The sequence below is a fragment of the Myxocyprinus asiaticus genome, chromosome 34, assembly GCF_019703515.2.
Source record: "Myxocyprinus asiaticus isolate MX2 ecotype Aquarium Trade chromosome 34, UBuf_Myxa_2, whole genome shotgun sequence".
NCBI lineage: Eukaryota > Metazoa > Chordata > Actinopteri > Cypriniformes > Catostomidae > Myxocyprinus > Myxocyprinus asiaticus.
The window spans coordinates 34,578,411-34,606,076 of NC_059377.1; the positions used below are offsets into that span (position 1 = coordinate 34,578,411).

General features: G+C 36.7%; 1 protein-coding gene across 1 annotated transcript in view; it reads left to right on the forward strand.

Annotated features, from left to right (window-relative positions):
- LOC127424984 (glutamate receptor ionotropic, NMDA 2D-like) overlaps positions 1 to 27,666 on the forward strand; it is a 57,854-nt gene that overhangs the window by 16,294 nt on the left and 13,894 nt on the right. Inside the window, exons 3-10 of the mRNA XM_051670555.1 lie at positions 184 to 512; positions 11,823 to 11,937; positions 13,378 to 13,583; positions 17,882 to 18,050; positions 18,703 to 18,856; positions 20,522 to 20,647; positions 21,209 to 21,438; positions 23,570 to 23,730. Coding sequence (XP_051526515.1) covers positions 184 to 512; positions 11,823 to 11,937; positions 13,378 to 13,583; positions 17,882 to 18,050; positions 18,703 to 18,856; positions 20,522 to 20,647; positions 21,209 to 21,438; positions 23,570 to 23,730 — 1,490 coding nt within the window. The remainder of the gene's footprint in view (positions 1 to 183; positions 513 to 11,822; positions 11,938 to 13,377; positions 13,584 to 17,881; positions 18,051 to 18,702; positions 18,857 to 20,521; positions 20,648 to 21,208; positions 21,439 to 23,569; positions 23,731 to 27,666) is intronic.

The window sequence follows — 27,666 nt, forward strand, 5'->3', positions numbered from 1 at the left end:
ATGCCACAAATTCTGTTGGTTGTGCTTAACTTGTTTTGAACCTGGAATATTCCTTTAAAAATAACGTCAACTTTTAAAAACACTGCTGTTTTATAAGCTATATATTTTGTGCTGGAGCCTTTTAAAATTGAAAAGGAAACCCTTTGAATATTTGTTCCATTTTTGCTTTACCAACCCCTATAGGTGCGACTCCTATACTGCTCGCAAGAAGAGGCAGAGCACATTTTTAAAGCGGCATGGGCATCAGGGCAGGCCACACCTTCACACATGTGGTTTGCAGTGGGCCCAGCTCTTTTAGGACTTGGTCTAGAGGGTCTGCCCAAGGCCCTGTTTGCAGTACGACCCCAGGGGTGGAGGGATGAGCCACGTCGACGAATCGCAAAGGGTGTGTCGGTACTGACACATGGAGCCATGGCTTTACGTAGGGAGTACGGTGGGGCTCGAGGTACAAGCTTTGCCGGGAACTGTGTGATGGATGGAAACCAAACTCAGAGGGTGCAAGGCAGGATCAGGTGAGAAGCTTGAATTGTTTATAAATAATTTAAAGTGTTAATTCACCCAAAAATGAAAAATCTGTCTTTTTGAATACAGAACCTTGTGTTGTTTCAAACCTGTATGACTTTCTTTCTCCCACGGAACCCAAGAGGAGACTTTTTGAAAAATGTTAACTCTGCTCTTTTTTTTCCATACAACATGTTGCCTTACATATCTAATATGTGTTTCAAGTAATTCAGGTTAGGAACAATATGAAGGTGAGTAAATGATGAAAGTTTTTTTTTTTTTTTTTTTTTTTTGGTGGGGGGGAGGCGAACTTTTCTTTTTACACCTTTGTTTGATGCACATTCCTGTCCTTAAAAAGGAAAAGGACAACAATATACTGTGTCTTATAGTCATGCAAGTCTTTTGTGACCATGATCTTCCCATGGTTGTGGAAAAAACAAAAAAAAAAACACACAACACCCGAATACATTTAAAATCATTATAGTGCTATGACCAAATGCAGTCTAAACATGCTACATTAAAAATTACACCAAATAGTGTTGAAACATTAATTTAATAAATATTTATTACATTTTTGCTCTTTGTAATATATCACCCCACACACTCCTGACAAAAACTGAAATCTTTTATTTCAAGTCGTGCATCACTGGTGTTAAATATGCATGAACACTACATTGAATTTGTACTATTAGAAGAAATGGCCTTAAACTGGGTGCATCATGAAAATTTCCTGTTTCATCTCTTGCAATGCAATATTCAGAGCTGCAATAAAGAACAATGCCAGACAACACAAATGTGATGAATACATCAAAACCCTGTGTTATCTGTTTCCTGGATTTTCTCTGTCTCTTCTTTAGCCATCACCCCCATGAGCCCACATGTGTTCACTTATACACAAACACACACACACCCTCAACCTGCATTTGATTTGTGTTTGACAGCCCATACTGCAGGGATTTGCTACCTGTCAGTCATGCTTTTCACAAATCACTCAATCTCCAAAAAACTGTGGCCTCAAACAGCACCATTGACTTGTCTTTTATGAGGGGGGAGCACTCTCGGAAGTGTTCATGTCACTCAGGCATAAACTGAGAGAATCATAAATCTCTGAACCACCTTCAAAAGTTAATCACTTAAACATGCCATCAGGTGACAAAAAGGGCTTGGTTAACCGACCCCGGCAAGTTCGTTTACATATTAACCATTCTCTCGTGCCCACTTTACTAGCATGATTATCAGCTATCTGATTTTGCTTGATATTAGTTCTGCAAACTAGGTGTAGACAAAGTTTTTCCAGACTATCCAGAACTTTATTTCTTTACTTTTCAACAAAAAGGGATTCGCTTTTCTACCTCAAAATATTGCAACATCTATTCCTCCTGGGGAGCCAGCAGACAGCCTCCCACTTGTGCGTGATGTCCGTGGACATGAAGAGTTGTTGCTATATTTTGCTCAAGGTTTTCCCATTAATCTCCATTCATTAGTGTTCAGCACAGCATCACATCTATAGGTCCTTCATGAGTGCTCTTGTAAAGAATAATAAATGTTCTAGTTCATAAATTTTTTTTTTTTTTTTACTTATTTTGAATCCGTTGCAAAATATATTTGATTTAGGACATACTGCATAGCTTCTTACCATTTAGTCATAAGTGAATTTTTGTTCTCTAACAAATTTTCTGAAAAATATTTCCGGTTATATTTCAGTCCGAAAAGGAAAAAATTAGAAATTATATTTTACATGAGAAAATGAAGCCTGTTTTAGGACCATTACGATTTTATTGCGTTACATTATTCAAAGCATTAATCAAGCACATTTTCCTCCCAAATTCTCGTAACCATAATGCTTCCAGACATTTTACTCTTGAGTTTGTTTGTAATACTTATTATTCCCAATGATCTTTCTCAGTGTTGTTATACAGTGTTTTATTTACTATATTACAGTCAAACAATTACTGTAATGCAACCAGGGCTCTATTTGCGTGGCTGCGCTAGGCGCAACGATACTCGCAGTGCTACTCGCAACGTCCCTGTACTAAGTCTTATTCAGCTTTCGTGAGCGCTAATTCTAAGTGCTATTTTGCAGCAGCACAGAACGCAAGTGGGCGTGGGTGGGAGTGTTTGCGTTATATGTTGGTGTATGCATGCAAACTGTGGGTGTATTGTATGTTAATGAACTGACAAGCACAATTTGCTATTTTCCTGACAAATAGGTCATTGCGCTAAGATGTTTGAGAACCACGTCTATTCTCGCCACAAAATCTGAACGCAAAGTTTATTTTGTAAAGTGCCTTTCCAAAGCTCAAAGACGCTGTACAGAAATTAAATATAAAACATTAAACAGAGAAACATATCACAAAAATACATTCCAAAACAATGAACAATGGGAGTGAAGCAAAGCATATTTCAAGCAGATGAGAGATGGGTGAGCAGGACGAGAGGCTGATATAGAACACACAACACATACATTGTGATCCGGAGCAGCGCAGGTGACAATACAGTCACAGAGCAGGGAATGCATTGCATACAGCCCAATTACACTACCACATTATTATGAATGGGCTGTTTTTATTTATATCAATGTTGCTTGACAGGGAATGGAATACATAATAGTACGTAGGTGGCACAACAACCGGAGAAGAACCTCTGAACAATTGCACTTGACCCAGCCTATTAGTGTTTTGCACGCACAATTTCGCCTACCCACTTGTGCTTATATTTGTGCATAAAATAAACAACTGGATCAACAGTTTTGGAGGTCAGCTGGATAAACTATAAATAGGCTTTATTTAAAGGAGTTCCAGTTTCAATACAAGTTAAACTCTGTCGACAGCATTTTTGGCATAATGTTGATAACCAAAATAAAAAAACAGTTCCCATCCTTCTCAACCTTCATTAAAACTTGTGTACAGGAAAGCATTTACAATTCTCAATGTAAAAATATACACTATTTCAAAAAAGCCACAAGACTTTTAATATAAATATGTTAACAACTTTAATGTGATAAAATCTCTAACCTTTCATGTTCTAAACTACCTCTAATATTTCAACTTCATTGTCTTGACGACGCAATACCTTGATAAATTCTTTCCCATAATGTCTGCGCAAGGATACCAAGAGTGTAGGTGATGTAACTTCCTTGCTTACATGGAGTTGATTGGGTAGCTGGCATTGTCTTCAATCAGCAGAACATAAACTTGTTTTCTTCCTGTTATATGCACACGTTCATGATGAAAATAATCAAACATTCTAAATAAAAGCTGTTTGGTACGCATTTACCCGACACCAGAGCTGTGTCCCAAGTGACGCATGCAGTGTATGAATATTCAAAGTGTAGTATTGTCCCAAATGGAGCACTTAATGATTACAGGCTGATGGAAATATCGTTTCAAACGCAAATAATGCGTTTTCAGTGTTAACATACTACTTGCACTTCAAAATGACGTAGAATAGTGCAGAAGTGTGCGGCTGGGATGGACCTCAGGTACGTGATGACACACTTTGTCAATGAACTGGCGACACCCACAGGTGATATGATGGTGACAAATAACTAGAAGTTCTTCCATCTCGAACCACCGCAAGAAAATGCAGGTTTGGTCAAATAATACACATTTTACGGAGGAATTGAGAATATGAACAAAACGTATTTCCGCATTTAAACCCTTCAAATGCTGGCGCTGTCTACTCCCATTGTAAGTGCCTAAACAAGGAACGAGCCAAAACTATTTTTGTAGTAATCAATATTATGCAACAAATACTGTCGATTGATCTTCACTTGTATTGTAACATTCCTTTTAAGGTCTAGCTTTAAGTTTAAGAAATAAACTTTTTTTATTTATATTTATTTGCCCTCATTATATTCCTTTCTGCAATATATACTGTATATAGTAATCAAATATACAGATTTATATAATTAGAATGTCTCTGACCATCACACCATATGCGTGTCTGATCTGGGAACAGCATAATCTAGTCTCTCCAGATTAAATATGGAGGCAGATGTGCTGAGAGCTGTTCCTAAATCAGTCATTAGAGGCAGGCATTGGGCATAACAATGTGTAGTAAGCATATGGCTACAGACTTGTTGCCCTCAACTGCTACCCTTTTGGTACTGCTTACGGTAATGGAGTGTGAATACTTACCTGCATTCTTGTCCAGACTGCAACACTGTTATTCAGCCATTAATGCCTCTCTCTCTCTCTCTCTTTTCAAACTTTTTTTTTTTTGTCTTTTTTGGTTGTTTTCTGTCTCTCTCTCTCTCTTGTTTTTAAACAACAACAAAAAAATCCATCTTTCTTTACATTTTTCTTTTCTTTTTATGCAGCCTTTTCCTCTCTTTTTACATCCTCCCACTCTCTTTCTCTCTTTTTGCCTGTGCATTCCTCCGACCCTTAATGCTTCATAATAACTCTGCTCTCTCATGTCAACATTACTGTCTCCTCTCTAATTCCATCTCTTTATCTCATACTCTAGTCTCTCTATCATTTTTCCATGCCCCCTCATCCCTTCATTTCTCCTCTTTGCTCCGGTCTTGCCCCTGCAGGCAGCTCTAAAGAGGCATGCATGCAGTGTCATTTTGCATGTAAATAGGATAATTGGCTATGGTGCAGGGGGAAATATCACAGGCTGTCACCAGTGGAACAGATCTCAGCCACCCCGGCCTTACCCACACACACACACTCAAACTCAATCTTACTGCACATTAATGCATTCATTCATTCATTCACTCATTCACTCACTCTTACACCCACTTCCTCTTATTACCTCATGCTGTCAGGATGTTGCTGCAGTATTGAAAAATCTTTAGCATACTTCTCTCTCTCTCTCTCTCTCTCTTTGCAGCTCACGTTGAGCTGCAAGTTTGGGCATGGTCAAATGATCCTACATAGACAGCATTTTTGGGCATCATAGGCACGTTTGAATGTTCCTGCCCATACAGCATTTTTGGGAATGGTAGAAGGCATGTTCGAATGTCCCTACCTAGACAGGATTTTTAGGCATCATAGGTATGTTAAAAAGTTCCTACCTAGACAGCATTTATGGCATCATAAGGTCATTTGAAACATATACCTAAACATAATATTTGGATATCATAGGCATTTTCGAACTTCAAATTTTTGGGCATGATAGGTATGTCTCAATGTTTCTACTTTGACGATTTTTTTGGCATGATAGGTGTGTTTTAATGTTCCTACTTAGTCAGTATTTTTGGGCAACACAGATGTGTTCGAACATTCATAACTTGCACTCAGAGACCCAGAATTGACATTTTTGTGAGAAGCAATTAAATCAATCAATCATTTTATTTAAAAGCACAAAAGTAACAATAGTTGAACTGTGCTCTACAACCACATATACAAGAGGACATTACAATCTGAAATTTTACACAAAGCAACACACAATACACTCTAAGGTTGATTATAAGCCAGGGCAAAGAAATAAGTCTTTGACTTAAATTCAAATATCTCTCTGGGCCAACTTCCGCAAATGCACAGTCACCCCTCAGCTTTAGTCTTGACCTGGGAACCATCAACAGTCTCTGATCAGATGACCTTAGACATCTAACAAGTTTGTTTACACCCAATAGATCAGAAAAATTAAGAAGGCGCCACTCCATTTAAAGACTTGAAAACAAAAAGTAATATTTTTAAATAAATTCTATAACAGATTGGCAGCCAATGCAGAGAAATTAAATAGGAGTGATTTGTTCACGTGTGCGTAAGCTAATCAAAAGTCCTTATTCCTATGTAAAGGGAGTTACAGTATTCAAGACAAAACAAAAGCATAAATAACTCTCTCAAACTCTGTAAATGAAAGATAAGGCTTCAGCAAACACTTGCATGTTCCATTAAAAAGAAAGTGAGGAACTTACAGTCATTGCATGCTTTTGATGTCATTAGATGTTATTTTGTGAATTAAACAGTCAAAGAGGTCAATAAAAATGGTTTGATATTAAGTTTTAGTGTATAAATGTTCAGTTTGTGCTGACAGGAGAATGTCCACCACCATTTACCTTCTCTGGTTCATTTGAGTACATTGCCATCATCATTGGAGAAACTTCTCGAGTAAATCAAGACTGTAACAGTAATATACTTCCCTTGCAACTGGAATAATCTTCAAAGAAATTTATAGAATTCCTATTTTTTTTTTCTGTTGTGTTGTGTAGCCTATGCACCTGCCTGCGACATGTTTATTTCTAGCTTTAACAGCATTAACATTGACCACATGTTATCAGCTGAGCGTGATATATCGATGCCTATACAAAATTAGTAAAACCTAAATTATAGAGTTCATATCAAATGAAGAAACTCTCAAAGTCCAACCAGTCATTTTAGAGGGCATTCATTTTTTCTCAAGAAAATCAAACACAAACTGCACCTTTCCATGAACTTTTTGCCCCATGCCAAGCAATTCTGCTGGAAAAATGATATAAAATTTATAAAGCAGAGTTTGGAATAAACTATAGGCTACTTTGAGAAATAAATGCAAGCACTAAAAAAAAAAAAAAAAAAAAAAAGGCTTTAAATTATCATCATCTTATCAGAGCGAATTTCACTAGCAAAAACAAACTCGCCCCTCCCCTCAAAAAATAAATAAAAAGATGGATATCCAAACAAATATGTCTTATGAACAGGTAAGTGTAACGTTGGGTACGTGGAGTGGAAGAGAGGAGACGCAGGAGTAGATTTTCAATCTTTTAATTATAATTGCTGGAGTGGAACAAACACTTAATCTTAACATCAAAACTAAGCACTACGTAACACTTCAAGGACTAACCAAGGAATGGGCAAAACTAGAGGATATTTATACAAAAGGAGCTAAATGAGGGAATGGAAGACAGGTGAGGATAATAAGGAACAGATGGAAGTGATGAGGGCAGTGAAACATGGGATATGTAGTCTGGAGGAGAACTTCAAAATATGAGTCCTTGAAGAAAATGAGGGAGACAGACTGTGACAGTAAGTAGCATAACTTTTTTTTTTTTTAACTTATTGAAAACAGTTGTTTAAAATAAATAGCGTTGCAAAAGTTAGGCAACAGTGACATTAGACGTTTGACGATTGCTAGTCATATCAGATAAAATCCAGTGGTGGAAACTATTATAACTTAGCTAGCAGGCAAATAGACCATGGTAGTTACTAGTTTAGAGATTGGCATTGTTAACAGCATAAAAGATCATTTTTTTTCCTTCCTCGAAAATGAAATTGAAAGCACTGCAGTATCACAATCCATAATAAAATGCCCCATTAGAGTGGCTAACGCTATCTAATGAACTACCGCGCTAAGAGAGCTACCTGGCTCACTATTGGTCCGATAAAATATTTTACCTGCTGTCCAGCAAAAAAACTCCATCTCTGGATCGGTTTTAAATCCTTTAAGGTCTCAGTTGTTGCCAGCTCTGAAAAGCCAATCCGATGTTGTTTCGTGTTTTATTATGGGCTCTGTCGCTTTTCCTTTTTGCTTGCAGACTCTTCTCGGTTTGAGGATTCTTTATTTTGAGAACGGGTGATTCCACAGAGGGTTGTCTTTTTGAATGATCTGTGGTCAATGTCGCTCATTTGTTGTGGCTACAAGCTTTCGGCTTCGAACTACTACCACACCTGTCAGTGCACATTTACATGCGGTGTAGAAGCTGGACCATATTTTCTTTACTGACATGATGTAAACACGCATGGACGAATGACGGAAGTATACAGTTTCCCGCCAAATCCATCCCGACAGCTCTAAAATATCAATCATTATTTAAGGCTTACCATAGTGAGGCAAAAACATGGTTTGGAAGATGCATTGCTGTTGTACTCATGCATTATTGAAATTGTTTATTTCTAACAAAACAATCTTACATAGTGTAGCTTTAAGTATATGGTTTTAAAAAAAATTCCCCTCATTTATGTTATTTTGTATGTTTAATTTCACTCGTTTAATTATTCTTAATTGTTTTCATTACTTATTTAATTTCACTTCTATCAAAATGTAGTTATGGCAGTTTGTCAAAAAGAATACAAAACATTCGGATGTCTTTCGATTTAGACGTGGTTGGGAGCAGGTGTAAATTTTGTTCGTACTAACTAATGTTTTGAACATACGAAAACTTTCATGAATCCGAGAATTTACGTAAGAACGGCTTTACGAACAATTTACACAAAAATTTGTTCTGCTTGTGTTTCATGAATGAGACCCATTACGGTTTAAAAAATGTAAGGACATCCAAGATTTAATGTCAGAAAGGCAGGCAAATAAGGATTCAAAAAAACTGTTTCAACTGCAAATACATTTGAGTGTCATCTACATAACAGTGAAAAGACACTCCATGTAAAGTGAAAACAAAATAAACAAAACATTTTTTTTATTAAAAATGGTATATAAATAAATAAATAAAACACATAGTAGCTGACACTCTGAACTGTGTCGCAAAAACAGTTCTGGTGGGAAAAATCTGCATATTGAATGTCACAGCTTGTCACACAGAAATCACCCCAAAGAAAAGTATGCTTAAAAATCAAGATTTTTCCATTGACTGCAATTATTTTTAAAGTCCCACACAATTCACCCCAAAACAAAATGATTTTTTGACAAGATTTTTTTTTATAATCAGTGGTTTCCTCAAAACATTTTAAGGAGGCAAAAAGGAAATAAATCATCAATGTCAGTGCTTGGGTCTCTGAGGGCTTGACAGAATTTTTGAGCATCATAGGCATATTCAAACATTCCTACCTAGACAGAATTTTTGGGCAATTCCAACTGAGTGTTCATTTCTAAAGAAAAGTTTGCGCATGCCTTAGATCCCCAAAAATGCTGTCTATGTAGGCAGCTTGCTAGGCTTTGAAACTAAGCCTCTCTCTCACTTTTTCTGACCTTTACCCATAGAGTAACCATATTTCTAGTGTTTACAGCCATATTGAAAGTGCTTTGAGTACTCTCTCTCTCTATGACACACACATACATACACAGTTGCAATAGAAGGCAATGTATCTGTTCATCAACATACTAATGCCGCTGTAATGGACACATTAAAATCCCTTAAATGTTTCCGATGTTCAAACACTCCCCCTCTCTGTTCCCTAATTCATATCTCTCTGTCTCTTTCCTCTCTTTCTTTGTCCATGTTCAATCTATCGGTGTGTGCTAACTCTCACAACATCACTTCCTTCTCATATCCTCTGGCTCTGTATCCCTTTCTTTCCACATCTCTTCTTATCCTGTTAGTATGTGCGTCTCACACTTTTTCCGTTTCCTCTTCCTTTTGTCTCCGGGCTTTTTTATTTCAGTTTCTGTATGTCAGTACATCTCTGCTATGTTTCCAATGTGTTATGCCAGCACTCTCTTTTTCTTCATCTCTCTTTCTCTCGTCTCCATTGTGATGACATGAGTGACATGTGTATTCAACTACGTGCTGTGCTTTAGGTTGTTTGTTCACCCCACAATGTAAGGCATTAGCGGAACACATGTAATGTCAATGGCTGTGTCGCTATGACAACCTTGCAGGGGTCTAGAGAACGAGAGATCGGGCAATGAGTGCTGGTATTGCCAAGGTCTCACAATGACTCTCAGGTTGTTAAGACTCTCACACTCTCCATTGCACTCTTCAAATGTGTGTGAGATCAATTAAATATGTTGCTTATGACATTGGTGTTCTTGTATATTAGTGCTTTGGTTTGATTACAATGAATGTACCTCAAAGGAATAGTTCACCCGAAATTACTCACCCTCACGTTTTTCCAAACCTACATGACATTCTTTCATCTGTGGAAAACAATGTCAGTCACTATTTACTTTCAGTGTATGGAAAAAAGATGCATGAAAGTAAATGGTGACTGAGGCTGTCAGTCCCTAACATTCGGTCTAAAGTATCTTATTGTGTTATATGGAAGAAAGAAGTTGAGATTGTTTTGAAAGAACATGAGGGTGAGTAGATGATGACAGAATTTTCATTTTGGAGTGAACTATCCCTTGTAACATATTAGTGCTTTGGTTTGATCATGATTCTCTTAAGTGTTGTGTGAGGTTTGAGTATGCATTTAGAGTGCCATTAATTTCAATTACATTTTTCGATTTCAATGTGCTTTATTGACATGATTGTGTTTACATACAATATTGCCAAAGTATGGGACAAGGGACAAAAAGACAATGCTAATAATTAAGCAGTAACAAATAACAATAAAAATAGAATTCAAATAAGGTGTCAAGTAACGGTAATAAAACCAGCATAAAACGGCATTAAACCAGAAGCTTTTCGTACCCGTCATCCCGACCAACACTTTGAAATGAACATAATCTCTTATATAGAGCCTGACATAAATTATGGATCAGATATCAAATACAGTTTCTCCCAAGACAGAAGCAGCAACACTTATGAGACAAATCTCATAAAACGAGCCAAGTGTCCCGTAAAATGATGGGCAAAAATAATAAATGGACCAGTGAAAGAGTCTTTTTCTCTGGCTATTACTGCATTGCCACTGAAAAGAAAATCTGAGATGAGAGAAGTTGCACCCACGTGCGGATGGGAAAAAATTGTCAGTTGCGACGTTCACGTTTGGCGTCCCTCTTTTTCCAGAGTTTCAGTGCTAATCTCAGGATTCTAGTTGTCATGGCGACTAGCAAGAGCATCTCAGCGGCATCCTAAGAGCTCAGAATGCTGAATATTGAAAACATTCTGCCTCCGATGTGGAAGTGTGATAAAAAGCGCAGTTAGAGCAATGGCTGCAGTGCCTTTGGGCATGTCGTTCTTTCTCCAGCCACCCACTTCTGTTTTTTTACATTCTTTACTGAATCATTTCTTCATGAAATTCATATTTGACACTATCCTTCCCTTTTTTTTTTTTTTTCCATCCATCCATATACCTATTCATTAATTTGTGAAGTTCATGAAGTTAATCTTTTAGACACTTTTATCCATCCATCCATCCATCCAGATTTTCTCTACTTGTTTCCTAATTAATTAATTAATTCATGAAGTTCATCCTTAAACTGACATTATTTTTTTATTTCCATTTTATTCATTCAGTAAGCCAGTTATTTATTTAGCCAGTTATTCCTTCTGGATTTATTCCTTCACTTTTCTTTCATCAATTAATTTCTTTTTTATAGTCATTGAGAATCAGTGTTGTCATTTCCGTTTAATGTTCAACAGAAGAGGTTTACTTTAGAGTTCCTTAAGCTTTCAGCACAAATCACACACACTAACCAGAGTGGAGAGGTGACTAATGGAAGTCCCATCTATCACTCTTTATCTCTGTCTGCTCTCTCTCTTCTCTTTATCAGTTTCACTCAGACTCCATTTTTTTTCACCCTGCTCTTTTTTTTCTCTTCTCCTCTTGCAGGTTCTTCAGTAACATAACTCTATCTGGACGGGACTATTCCTTTAATAATGATGGTTATCTGGCAAATCCGCTTCTGGATGTTATCTCCTACTCTGCAGGAAGAGGCTGGGAGGAGGTAGGGGAGGAGCCATTAGTATGCTTAAATGCATTTAGATATTCACGCTTGTTGTTAGCGGTTTTGAGCTCCCAAGTGAGCTTCCATTTTGCCCTGCCATTTAAATTCAATATAAATCGAATGTGAAGAATGCATTAGAAATTAAATCATGTGTCGCATGCAGGAGGGTCTGAAGTAAATCAAAGAATGAATATATGCAAATTTACATTACATTACAGTACATTTTTCTCTGTCACATTAATTCAGTTCTTTAAATGTAAAATATGTTTTATATAAGCCAACAAATTGTGCAAAAGCCCACTTTTCTACTCTTTTCATGGAACTGTAATTGCAAAGCTGTTTGATAAAAGCCTTTTATTATAAATTTTAAATATTTTGACAGCACTGACTTGTGATTTTCATATTCAGTACAAGTACATACGTATACTGGGTTATTGTGCCTAAAAATGATCAACCATCAAAGGATCAGTTTGTAATCTCTTTCCCCTGTTAAATACTCTAAATCCATGATAAAATGAATTCTAAAAATGACTCATCTAGTCATTTTGGCAAATGCCAATAAGCAATGGGAAATAATAGATTTTGGCAAGAAATGTTTTTGTCTTGGTTATTCAGGCATTGTTTGTCAAATGAGTTAAGAAAAGAGTTAATAATTCATTGGTGTGCCAGAATGCCAATAAATGTATTTTTATCATAATTTTCTATAGAATGTAAAGTCAACACGAAACAATATTAATAACCTATTTTACTTTTGTATTTCAGAGTACAATTTATAGCATTTTCTGGGTGAAAAGTGATTAGATCGTGAAAATGGGCTTTCCATACCAGAATGTAGCCAGTTGGTTTGAGGGGAGGGTTTGACAAATAAGAGGGACTGGTGATGTCATCAGAAATGTAAAGGTGTTTCAGAAGCGAAGCAAGTTATTACATTTTGATGAAAGATTACAAATAAAAATAATTTCTATGGAATAATGTGCACAGATAATTCGTGCACAAAAAGTCCTTTAATTGGTATTAAAAAAGTAAATAGGCTCAACTTTGATTTCATGTTCACTTTAATTGTTGACATTAAATGGTTAACCATTGGGATCGGGAACCATTAGAATTTACGATAGTGCCATGTTTCAGGAGCTTTAAAAGGTTTGGGTTTACATGTTTGTTCTAAGGCAAAATAGGTTTGGTTACTGGAAAGACGTTATTTTAGATGTTATTTGGTATTTAGACATTCTGTAGCTCCAAGGTTCTAACTTAATAAAGCTGGGACTACATCCAGTTACTGTCTTACTGTATGAATGCCAGATATAAATGCCCATCTAACACTAATCCCTCACTGTCTGTAATATTTAACTTATTTAAAAAAACATAACAATACACTTTGCATCCATCTGAGGTCTCTGAAAGATTTCTGTCCCACTTTATGGCATCTCAATACCATTGTAGGTAGGTTGGTGGGAGAACGGAGTGCTGCGTCTGCGTTATCCACCCTGGTCCCGTTACGGCCCCTTCCTCAAGCCTCTGGACGATTCCCAGCACTTGCGTGTTGTCACACTGGAGGAGAGGCCGTTTGTCATCGTAGAGCCTGCTGAACCTGGAACAGGCTCCTGCATCAGAGACTCTGTACCGTGTCGTCTCCCACTCAACAACAGGTCAAGGTTCAGTCTTTGGATTTTTAGACTGGAAATGTTCGACCTTTTGGGTTGTCACTTTGGCAAATTTGGAAGTGAATATGCAGATGTGGAGAATTACATTCACATTACCCCAGGGGAATTAATTCCCCTTCCTGTCGCTAGTACTGATTGAATTTAAATACATTAGACATGCACATAGAAATGGAAGTGGTTGAACATTGACAGGTCGGTATTAGAGCACTTTATTTCATTTACCTTATTTAAATGGAGAATTGTTAGAATTTCTCCTGGTCTACGTACAGCCCCTGGGTAAATCTCATGAAAACTGTCAAGAAATGTCTGGGGAAAAAACAATTATTTATTTGCAATTTATATTTTACATTAAGAAAATGAAGCCTATTTTTAATACCATTATGATATTTTACATTGTTACATGATTTTCAGAACAATTAAATGCCTCTCCTTAAATTCAGTAGCCTACTGTAATGTGAAGAAATGTCAAAGAACTGAACAGAATTTATTTGAATTAAAAAACTATTTATTTAAAAAACAAATTAATTTAATTGTGTCCACATTTTCATTACAACATAAATTTGTGTGTGTGTGTGTGCATGTATGTAATATATATCTATATACATACAGTGAATTCAGAAAGTATTCAGACCCCTTAATTTTTTTTTTTTTTTTCACATTTTATGTTGCAGCCTTATACTAAAATGCTTTTAAATTCTGTTTTTTTCACATCAATCTACATTCCATACCATATTGACATTAAATTAGAAAATGTATTTATAAAAAAGAATAAACTGAAATATCACATTGACATAAGTATTAAGACCATTTACTATGACACTTGAAATTTAGCTCAGGTGCATCCCATTTCTCTGGATCATCTTTGAGATGTTTCTACACTTTGATTGGAGTCCACCTGTGGTAAATTCAATTGATTGGACATGATTTGGAAAGGCACACACCTGTCTACATAAGGTCTCACAGCTGAAAATGCATATCAGAGCTAAAACCAATCCATGAGGTCAAAGGAACTGCTGCAGAGCTCAGAGACAGGATTGTGTTGAGGCACAGATCTGGGGAAGGCTACAAACATTTTTATGGTTTCATTGAAGGTTCTCAAGAGCTCAGTGGCCTCCATAATTCTTAAATGGAAGAAGTTTGGAACAACCAGGACTCTTTCTAGAGCTGGCCACCCGGCCAAACTGAGCAATCGGGGGAGAAGAGCCTTGGTAAAGAGGTGACTAAGAACTCGATGGTCACTCTGGTTGAGCTCCAGAGATCATGTGTGGAGATGGGAGAAACTGGCAGAAGGACAACCATCACTGCAACACTCCACTTATCTGGGCTTTATGGCCAGACGGAAGCCTCTCCTCAGTGCAAGACGCATAAAAAAGCACCTAAAGGACTCTCAGACTGTGAGAAACAAGGTTCTCTGGTCTGATGAAACGAAGATTGACTTGATTGGGACTTGAACCCAATCGAACATCTCTGGAGAGACCTGAAATTAGCTGTCCACTGATGGTCCCCATCCAACCTGACAGAGCTTGAGAGGATCTGCAGAGAAGAATGGCAGAAAATCCCCAAATCCAGGTTGCAAAGCTTGTCGCATCATACCCAAAAATACCTGAGGCTGTAATCGCTACCAGAGGTGCTTCAACTAAGTACCGAGTTAAGGATCTGAATACTTATGTCAATGTGATATTTCAGTTTTTTCTTTTTAATAAATTTGCAAAGTTATCAAAAATCTGGTTTTTGCTTCGTCATAATGGGGTATAGAGTGTAGATTGATGTGAAAAAAGAAATAATTTAAAGCATTTTAGCATGAGGCTGCAACATAACAAATTGTGAAAAAAATTAAGGGGTCTGAATACTTTCTGGATGCGCTGTATGTGTGTATATATACACTACCGGTTTTTGAAATTGATGACTTGGACCAAATAATAAAGAAAAGCAGCCAATAAGTGCCCAACATAGATGGGAACTCCTTCAATACTGTTTAAAAAGCATCCCAGGGTGATACCTCAAGAAGTTGGTTGGGAAAATGTCGAGTACATGTCTGCAAATTCTAGGCAAAGGATGACTACTTTGAAGATGCTAAAATATAACCCAGTTTTGATTTATTTTGGATTTTGTTTAGTCACAACATAATTCCCATAGTTCCATTTATGTTATTCCAAAGTTTTGATGACTTTACTATTATTCTAAAATGTAAAAAAAAAAAAATAAATAAATAAATATATATATATATATATATATATATATATAATAAAGAATGAGTGTTTCAAAACATTTGACCGGGTGTGTGTAATATATATATATATATATATATATATATATATATATATATAAACTATAGTTTTGGCAAGTCGTTCAGGACATCTACTGTGTGCATGATACAAGTAATTTTTCCAACAATTGTTTACAGGCAGATTGTTTCACTTTTAATTGACTATCACATTCCAGTGGGTCAGAAGTTTACATACAATAAGTATGTAAGTACAGTAACTGTGCCTTTTAAGCAGCTTGGAAAATTCCAGAAAATGATGTCAAGCCAAATTTAGCTTCTGATAGGCTAATTGGAGTCAGTTGGAGGTGTACCTGTGGATGTATTTTAAGGCCTACCTTCAAACTTGGTGCCTCTTTGCTTGACATCATGGGAAAATCAAAAGAATCAGCCAAGACCTCAGAAAAAAAATTGTGGACCTCCACAATTCTGGTTCATGCTTGGGAGCAATTTTCAAATGCCTGAAGGTACCACGTTCACCTGTACAAACAATAGTACGCAAGTATAAACACCATGGAAACACGCAGCCAACATACCGCTCAGGAACGAGACGTATTCTGTCTCATAGAGATGAATGTAGTTTGCTGCGAAAAGTGCAAATCAATCCCAGAACAACAGCAAAGGATCTTGTGAAGATGCTGGAGGAAACAGGTAGACAAGTATCTATACCCACAGTAAAACAAGTCCTATATCGACATAACCTGAAAGGCTGCTCAGCAAGGTCACTTGCTCCAAAAATGCCAGACTACAGTTTGCAAGTGCACATGGGGACAAAGATCTTACTTTCTGGAGAGATGTCCTCTGGTCTGATGAAACAAATGGCCATAATGACCATTGTTATGTTTGGAGGAAAAAGGGTGAGGCTGGCAAGCCGAAGAACACCATCCCAACTGTAAAGCATGGGGGTGGCAACATCATGTTGTGGGGGTGCTTTGCTACAGGAGGGACTGGTGCACTTCACAAAATAGATGGCATCATGAGGAAGGAAAATTATGTGAATATACTGAAGCAACATCAGTTGAAGTTAAAGCTTGTCGCAAATGGGTCTTCCAAATGGACAATGACCCCAAGCATACCTCCAGAGTTGTGGCAAAATGGCTTAAGGACAACAAAGTCAAGGTATTGGAGTGGCCAAAACAAACCCCTGACCTCAGTCCCATAGAAAATTTGTGGGCAGAACTGAAAAAGCGTGTGCAAGCAAGAAGGCCTACAAACATGACTCAGTTACACCAGTTCTGTCTGGAGGAATGGGCCAAAATTCCAGCAACTTATTGTGAGAATCTTGTGGAAGGCTTCCCAAAACATTTGACTCAAGTTAAACAATTTAAAGTCAATGCTACCAAATACTAACAAAGTGTATGTAAACTTATGACCCACTGGGAATGTGATGAAAGAAATAGAAGCTGAAATAAATCATTCTCTGTACTATTATTTTGACATTTCACATTCTTAAAATAAAGTAGTGATCCTAACTGACCTAAGGCAGGCAATGTTTTCTACGATTAAATGTCAGGACAAGAGTTTAAATGTATTGGGCTAAGGTGTATGTAAACTTCTGACTTCAACTGTGTGTGTGTGTGTGTGTGTGTGTGTGTGTGTATATATATATATATATATATATATATATATATATATATATATATATATATATATATATATAAAGCAAAATATTATTTCTTATTTTTCTCTTTTGAATTTGTGGTGGAATTTGACAGACATATGTTTGTGAGATTCCCCCAACTACTATATTTATAACAATAACCTACTCCTGTTTGATCACAGCTCTAGTTTCTATTGAGGAACAAATCAGCCAGTTGTCTTTAAGAATTTTATGTTTTATTGTGATAGATTAAGTCTAGATTATGTGTGGCTGCCTTGGGTGACAAGACACCGAATTCTATGCAGGGATGTTCATTTCATTTCATTTGCTTGGTTTCTCTTCATTATTTCTTTCTTTTGTTGCTGTCCCCTTTCTGTTTCTCTTTCTTTTGGTCTGTCTATCTCTTCTTTTCAATTACAGCATGGTTGTTGAGGGCATTCAATCCATGAAGCACTGCTGCAAAGGCTTCTGTATTGATGTTCTCAAACGCCTGGCTAAAATAGTGGGCTTCACCTATGACCTCTATCTGGTGACCAATGGCAGACATGGAAAGAACATAAATGGAGAGTGGAATGGGATGGTTGGAGAGGTCAGGCCCTCATTTTATCTCTCAACTATTTGTTCACCTTGAATTTATTATTGCTAAGTCTATTGAATTCAATTGCACAAGTTTTTGTTCTTAAATTGTGGCACTGATGCTGTTATTTTGAGGTGATCTTTCTACAATATCAATTATAAACATTTGAAAATGACCTTTTTAAATTGTACATGTAATTTTTGGTTTAGATTATGCTATCTTATCTTGGACTTACTTTATGTTAAAATGCATAGATGCGTCATCACGCAAAAGCAATAGTTTTCATTTACCAAAGCTATTGTAAAAATGCACTATTTGCTGTCAGCCAAGATTAATTTATTACACGAATGAAAGTGTTTGATAATAGATGGGTTACTGAAAGCTTTTAAGACTGGAGTCTTCATATATTTATTTAAGACTTTTTTCTTTAGGGGTTAAACTTTTATAATGAGGATAAAATTCATGAGTCACATTAATGTGACATAACTGTCCGATATAAAGTTTTCAAAATTCGAAATAACTTTCATATAGACTTTTTAGTTTTGCTATTAAGGTTAGCTATAACACCAAGCTACCTTGACAGACCTGTTAAATTCACTCAACCTTGTTGGAGATGGTAACATTTCTCAGTTTCTAAAGTGTTAATAGCCTCTTTCCCCACCAGGTGGTGTCCAGGCGGGCTGACATGGCGATCGGCTCCCTGACTATCAATGAAGAAAGGTCAGAGGTTGTGGAGTTCTCTGTTCCTTTTGTGGAGACTGGCATCAGTGTCATGGTCTCTCGTAGCAACGGCACTGTGTCACCATCTGCTTTCCTCGGTACGGGAATAGTGTCACAGACTTTATATAACTTCATATACTTTTGTGGCATGTACTGTATCATATAGCATATCTTTTAAAGGTAAAGTTCACCCAAAAATCACGTTCACCCTCATATCATCCCATATGTGTATGACTTTCTTTCTTCTGCAGAACACAAACGAAGATTTTTAGAAGAATAGTTCAGCTCTCTAGGTCCCTACAATGCAAGTAAATGGTGACCAGACCTTTCAAGCTCCAAAAATCACATAAAGGCAGGATAAAAGTAATCCATATGACTTCAGTGGTTAAATCTATGTCCACAGAAGCGATATGATAGGTGTAGGTGAGAAACAGATAAATATGAGTCTATAATTTTTACTATAAATCTCCACTTTCATGTTCACATTCTAAAAGTGAAAGTGGAGATTTTTAGTAAAAATTGATTTAAATATTTATCTGTTTCTCACTCAAAGTGATTGCATCGCTTCAGAAGACATATTAAACACTGGAGTCATATTGATTACTTTTATGATGCCTTAATATGATTTTTGGATTTTTGAAAGGTCTGGTTTGGTCACCATTCACTTGCATTTAAAGGACCTACAGATCTGAGATTTTCTTCTAAAAATCTTTGTTTGTGTTTAACAAAAGAAATTAAATCATTCACATTGACCATACAGAAGATTCTTCAAAAAAAATTATGTTTTTGCCAGGGCTGTGCCTTAGTGTTTAGTGCATGTGATATGTTGCAGGCAAGTTTTCGTCTGGCTTGTGGCATTTCTTGATTCTGCCCCCCTACCCCCTTCTCCTCATAATTTCCTTCCCTTTACTACCTCTCTCAATAAAAGTAAAGTAAAATGAAAAAACAAACAAAACAATTATTCTGTGTTTAGATGTTTTTTTTTCTTGCATACTAACAAATTATACAGTTTTTTGAGACTTATCCTTTAGTACAGTGGTTCCCAAACTTTTTAAAACTACGGCACCCCTTTAAAGCATTAAAATAATAACGTCAAAAGGGGCATTTTGGCCAAGAAGTGCATTTGACTGTCCAAGCGCGGCTACATTGAATGTGAGACAAAAGCACTTATTCAGACCTTATTCACAGCAGCGCCATCTTTGATTTTTGACGAGAATACAAGACTCTGAGGGATAGACATCTCGTGAATGGGTTTAAAGTTGTTTTGGAACGTTCAGCTGACGAAACATTGAAAACATATCTTTCCAAGAAATTTCAGTAGACAAAAAAATTACATGACATGACTTGTGGAAAATTAGATGTGAACTACAGTAAGAGCTTTGATAGCTTTACAGTGCATGTCATTGAAGAGACTGTTAGTCTATACCTCACAACCTCGTTTTCATTCCCATCAAAAATAAAAGATGTCACTACTGTGAATAATGTCTACAGACCACGTGCAGACATATGTGAGTGTTTGAAAGTAGCTGGCTGTAGTCAAACAGCACGCATGTGGCGAATTGAGTCGATACTCGGCTCTGCCTGTACATTTAACATCGGTGGCTATTAAAATATTAAACAGTGCAGAGATTCCATTACACCCCTAGCCAGTCATGGCAGCACCCCAGGGTGCAACCAGTTTGGAAACCACTGCTCTAGTAAACAATGAGCAATGTTTGGATTGTCCGATTAATTTTTCATAAATGTTGCTTCCACTATTGTAGAGCCATACAGTCCAGCAGTGTGGGTAATGATGTTTGTCATGTGTCTGACGGTTGTGGCGGTGACCGTCTTCATATTTGAGTTCTTCAGCCCTGTTGGATATAACCGAAGCTTACAAAGTGGCAAGAGTATGTTGCTTAATACCTTTTAAAGTTTTGCTCAAGGCACTTTTATGAATGCAATCAGCAATGAAGGACTTGTTTATTAAACTCAAACCGATTGCTATTATCATTGGTAACACTTTACAATAAGGTTCCATTTGTTAACATTAGTAAATGCATTAGTTGCATGAATAAACAATTAACAATATATTTGTTACAGCATTTATTAATCTTTGTTAATGTTAGTTAATAATAATACAATTGTTCATTGTTAGTTCATAGTGCATTATCTAATGTTAGCTAACACAACTTTTGATTTTAAAAATGTATTAGTATATGCTGAAGCTAACATTAAGTAAGATTAATAAATGCTTAAGTATTGTTCATTGTTAGTTCATGTTAACTAATGTTAATAAATTAAACCTTATTGTAAAGTGTTACCTTATCAAACAATGTTCAACAATTCACCTCAAGCTATGTTCCTTCTCTAATGTGCCTTATTTTTGTCTTCTTTACACTCCCTGTTATCACTATCTATGTCATAATAAGCCATGTCTCATTTTGCTTTCCTGTGTTTTCCAACCCCAGAGGCAGGAGGTTCAAAGTTCACCATAGGGAAGTCTATTTGGCTGCTGTGGGCTCTGGTGTTTAATAACTCTGTTCCGGTGGAGAACCCAAGAGGCACCACTAGTAAGATTATGGTGCTGGTCTGGGCTTTCTTTGCTGTCATCTTCCTGGCCAGCTACACTGCTAATCTAGCTGCCTTCATGATCCAAGAAGAGTATATTGACACTGTCTCTGGCCTCAGTGATAAGAAGGTAAACAAGGATATGTGTATTTGTATTAGTTGTGTTTTATTTGTCTATTGCAAGACTTATGCAATTTAGAATTTCACCATTTTAGCCATTACTAAGTTTATGAAGATACTGCATGTGGTTGCACTTGACTTGCGTTAATATACAGAGAGGCATGATGTGTGATGGGTGAATCTTGTTTGATAAATATTAATATATATACATATATACAGTAAATATATCTTTGTAAAAAAATATTTTAGTTGACTTTTCAGGCTGATGCATCATTTATTAGGTCTAATTAAATATTTGCATGTTTGTATTTTATACTTGTGTAATGATTCAGTTAATTGTTATATTTAGGTATTCCAGAACAAAATATATGATTTAGCACATGCTTATGCTACCTTCATGTGCTATCGGAATTATCATAAAAATGAGTTTCCTACTTAGAAGTTGCACATGAATTGTAATTATGACTGGGAAAAATTCTGAGATAATGCTGCCTTCAAGTGGACCTGGCATACCTGGCATTCGTTACTACAACATGTCATGCATTCAAGTTAGAAACAAAATAGGGAAGATACCAGACTTAAACAAATACATAATGAACAACGGCAAAATCTTTTTTTTTTTTTTTTTTTTTTTTTTTTGCTGTACCAGTAAATCAGCATAACTTAACACACATGCATTAATTTTACACAACCTATAAGATGTATTAATTAAAATGTAATCTAGCATATTATTACACATTGAAACAAACCGCAAAGAGTGAGTCATTACTCGACTGTCATATATAACAATCATATTATTGAAATAAAGCACTGAAATTGAAATAACTTTTCAAAATCATTGTTTTCTATTATTTCACGTCAACATGCCCCTTCCAACATAACTACTCAGCAACTAGGGCATATACTGTAATTTTAAGTTAGGAGGAGATGTAAACTTTCAACATGGTGGGGGAGAGTATGGTTTCTGTATACATTTTGGTTTGGTCATATACATTTATATATCCGTAACCATTTGATGCATATTGTGAATTTTTTTACAAAGAAAATAGCATGTATTTGACCAAAATTCTATTATAGTAAGCAAAGCAAGGAGACAAACACATATTACAGTGTCATAATAAGAGTTCCCCAAGAAATATGCAACAATGAACCTGGCGTCCTCCATGTTTCCTTTTCTTTCTGGCAACAAAGAACTTGAACGTAATGTAATCGTAATTACGAATTCAGAAGTGAGAAGTAGGATAATTCCAATAGCACATGAATGAAGCATTAGTCTGAAGAGCCAGACTTTTAATTATCGGCATAAAGTCTGATCTGATTTTTATGTTCAGTTTAGTGGTGGGTAAATCTGATAGCTCAAAATATGTGTAGAATTTGTAATCAGATTTTGTGTCTGTTCAAAAGTAATAAGTAATGATTATTTCAGATAATACTCAGAATATTGTTATGCTTGTGTATATCTAGCCTAATTAATTTGTTTTTAATTGTGTCAACAACAACAACAACAACAACAATAAAACACAAGATATTTGATGTCATGAACCTTGCAAACTTGGCAAATCCAGTGATTAGTTCTTCCTCAGAGGTGCTCATTACAGCTGCCTGGTACCTTTATTTCCTGGCAGACTGATAAAAACCTGTGCACCCTGACTCCCGTTAGTTGTGTAGTGGCTATAATTCAGCTCATCAGATTGGACACTTGCTGTTTTTGTTTGAATTTAGCATGAGATGGTCAGTGAACAGACTGTGGGCATGCTGTTTGAGGCCGAGACTAGCACATGCTGGACAAAACTGATCTAAGGCACGGCATACGTGTTTATAAATTGCTTGTTGCAAAAGCTGAAATCATAGTTTCATAACAATAAACAAAAACATGGATGTCTGGATGCACGCCATTAATCTTTTCAAATGTGTTTGAATGTCTTTGTTTTTGTGGGACAGTGTAGGCCAAATTATGCAAATAAATTATTGGTTTATAATCGCAGAACAATAATTTAATTCTTTCTTTTTACTCTTTTTCTTTTTTTTTCTTTCTTTCTTTTTTTTCTTCTTTGGGGTTTCCCATCATAGTTAGCCAAATTTGAGTGGCCTAAACTGTGATCTAATTTTTCAGAAGCCTAATGCTTCTCTGTTTTTTTCAGTTCCAGCAGCCCACAGAGCAGTATCCTCCTTTACGCTTTGGCACTGTCCCGAATGGGAGTACAGAGGAGAATATACGAAGCAACTACCCCAGCATGCATCAGTATATGGTGCGGAATAATCAGAGAGGTGTAGAAGAGGCCATTGACAACCTTAAAACTGGGTGAGTCTATAATGACTATTGTTGCAATATAAAACAGAATGTTACGATGTACAATAGTTGATGTATGCCTAACTGTAACTGCACATCAATTTAATTAAATATGAATGCACCAAATTGCTTGGCAGAATAAATAATCAGAGAATGTTATTTTTAAGTAAACTATCCCTTAAAGTACTTAACTGAGAACCGACCTATTGCATCCTCATTTTAATTCCAGAACACTCCAAAGTTTGAGTAAGGCTGTCCACCACCTTTTTTATACATACAGTGGTGGCCAAAACTATTGACAGCCTTGGTAAATATGAGCAAAGAAGGCTGTGAAAAATATGTTTTTATTGTTTATGCTTTTGATCTTTCATTCAAAATATTCACAAAAATATATCCTCTAATGTAAACTCAGCAAAAAAAAGAAATGTCCCTTTTTCAGGACACTGTATTTTAAAGATACTTTTGTAAAAAATCCAAATAACTTTACAGATCTTTATTGTAAATGGTTTAAACAATGTTTTCCATGCTTGTTCAATGAACCATAAACAATTAATGAACATGTACCTGTGGAACGGTCGTTAAGACACTAAAAGCTTACAGACGGTAGGCAATTAAGGTCACACAAAATATTGAAAAACATCAAAAGAAAGATGCCCAGGGTTCCTGCTCATCTGTGTGAACTTACCTTAGGCATGCTGCATGGAGGCATGAGGACTGCAGATGTGGCCAGGGCAATAAATTGCAATGTCCATACTGTGAGATGCACTACAGGGAGACAGGAAGGACAGCTGATCGTCCTTGCAGTGGCAGACCACGTGTAACAACACCTGCACAGGATCAGTACATTCGAATATCACACCTGCCTGACAGGTACAGGATGGCAACAACAACTGCCCGAGTTACATCAGGAATGCACAATCCCTCCATCAGTCCTCAGACTCTCTGCAGTAGGCTGAGAGAGGCTGGAATGAGGGCTTGTAGGCCTGATGTAAGGCAGGTCCTTACCAGACATCACCGGCAACAATGTCGCCTATGGGCACAAACCCACCTTCACTGGATCAGACAGGACTGGCAAAAAGACGTCACGGTTTTGTCTCACCAGGGGTGATGGTCGGACTCACGTTTATCGTTGAAGGAATGAGCATTACACCGAGGCCTGTACTCTGGAGCGGGATGGATTTGGAGGTGGAGAGTCCGTCATGGTCTGGGGCGGTGTGTCACAGCATCATCAGACTGAGCTTGTTGTCATTGCAGGCAATCTCAGTGCTGTGCGTTACAGGGAAGACATCCTCCTCCCTCATGTGGTACCATTCCTGCAGGCTCATCCTGACATGACCCTCCAACATGAAAATGCCACCAGCCATACTGCTCATTCTGTGCATGATTTCCTGCAAGACAGGAATGTCAGTGTTCTGCCATGGCCAGCAAAGAGCCTGAATCTCAATTCCAGTGAGCACGTCTGGGACCTGTTGGATCGGAGGATGAGGGCTAGGGCCATTCCCCCAAGAAATGTCCGGGAACTTGCAAGTGCCTTGGTGGAAGAGCAGGGTAACATCTCACAGCAAGAACTGGCAAATCCGGTGCAGTCCCTGAGGAGGAGATGCACTGCAGTACTTAATGCAGCTGGAGGCCACAACAGATACTGACTGTTACTTTTGGTTTTGACCCCCCACCCCCCCCCACCCCTGTTCAGAGACACATTATTCCATTTCTGTTAGTCACATGTCTGTGTTCAGACATGTTCAGTTTATGTCTTAGTTGTTGTTGTATGTCTTACAAATATTTAAACATGTTAAGTTTGCTGAAAATAAAACCAGTTGTAAGTGAGGACGTTTCTTTTTTGCTGAGTTAACACAATTGCAAACACAACACAAGTTTTATCAAAAAACAAATATTTTTGTCAAATATATATATAGTGTGGCACAATTATTGGCACCCCTAGAAATTCTTATGAGTCTGAAGTATATTCCCATTCACATTTAAAACATTTTAGTACATCTGGGTGACTAGGAACATGAAATTGTTCAGCCATGACTTCCTGTTTCAGAGGGTTATAAATATGAAGTAGCACACAAGCCAAATTCCCTTACCCATCTATCACAATGGGTAAGACCAAACAATAAAGTTGTGATGTGCGGCAAAAGGTTGTTGAGCTTCACAAAATGGAAAATGGCTATAAGAAAATAGCTAAAGCATTGAAAATACCTATTTCCACCATCAGGGCAATAACTAGGTTCCAATCAACTGGAGATGTTAAGAATCCCCCCCTCCCCCTTTTAATAAAATAAATGGGTGTCTAAATATGAATTTATTAATAGGCCTGTTTGGTGTGTAATTCATAGAAGTTTCTTCTTTTAGATGAGTCGATTTGACTGGGATTCTGTTTTAATGATTGGTCTATCATTATTTATGTATGTCATTATTCAACTTAATTGTGAAAATACATAATTACATTGAAATCTTGGTTTAGTAGATGACCAAAAAAAACAAAACAAACAAACAAAAAAAAATTAAGAATATTATCACATGTATTTTATACATTTTATAAAAATCAGATGACAGCTGGGACAAGGTACCTTCTTGCCTGTTGGGAGTCATCTTATAAAACCTGCTAAATTTATATCTAATGTTACAATTTAAAAGAAAATGCACATTGTTCTTAATGGGGGAAACAAACACCTTCTGCACAACTACCTTTAACTCAAATTGTATTTCTGATAATATATAATTGGTAATGAAAATATTTGCATTAAATTGTAAGAGTTTAAAATTCTTCACTGCCTCATGAAGAAGCCTTTTCACTATAGTGAATCCCACTGTATATTTTCTAGAACAAAATTCTAAAATTAAAATAAATGCTGCATCAACAAAAATGGAGTACACATCAATATACAAATAACAGTGAAACCTTTTACAGTGTGTTGGTCGAGTGGTCTAAGTTGTAGGCATATGATATTTTGATTTGATGTTGCTTTGGATGTGATTGATTCCTGATTCAAAACCCCTTCAGGTATTCAGCTTTTTAACAAAACTAAGCAAATCGCTACTACATATCAGTGTATCTAAGAAATGGGTGAGCAGTTGATTCGATATTATGTGATTCCTATGAATCAGAGATCGGACCACGGCGCGGTACAGAAGTGGAATGCACATCTATGCAGGGCCGCGTGGTCTGGTGCCGCTTTCGAATATGCTGCCTCTACCAGCGTCCACAACTGACTAGACTGAAGCATAATGAGCTTGAAATATTTTTGAACATGTATACTCGCTAAATAGAGACGGAATGTGTCAAGGGGATTAAACAAAAACTGCATCAAAGAATACAATAAATGGGATGGATCGACAAACAAGTGTGTGTGTGTGTGTGTGTGTGTGTGTGTGTGTGTGTATATATATATATATATGTATATGTGTATATATATGTGTATATATATATATATATATATATATATATATATATATATATATATATATATATATATATATATATATATATATATATTATTTATTTTTTTAAATCGAAGGTGCCGGAATGCTGTTCCGGACCATACCAGCCCAATTTAACCCCCGGATACATGGCATCATGGACTCTATCAAATACCAACAGATAAAAAAAATCAAAACCTGTCTGCCTCTGCCAGAAAGCTTAAAATGGGCCCTGGTTGGATCTTCCAGCAAGACAATTATCCAAAACACTCATCAAAATCAACACAAAAATGGTTCACTGACTACAAAATCAAGGTTTTGCCATGGCCATCCCAGTCCCCTGACCTGAACCCCGTAGGAAACCTGTGGGGTGAACTGAAGATGAGAGTCCACCATGTGGACCTCGGAATTTGAAGGATCAGGAGAGATTCTGTATAGAGGAATGGTCTCAGATCCCTTGTCACGTGTTCTCCAACCTCATTATACATTATAGGAGAAGACTCAGAGCTGTTTATCTTGGCA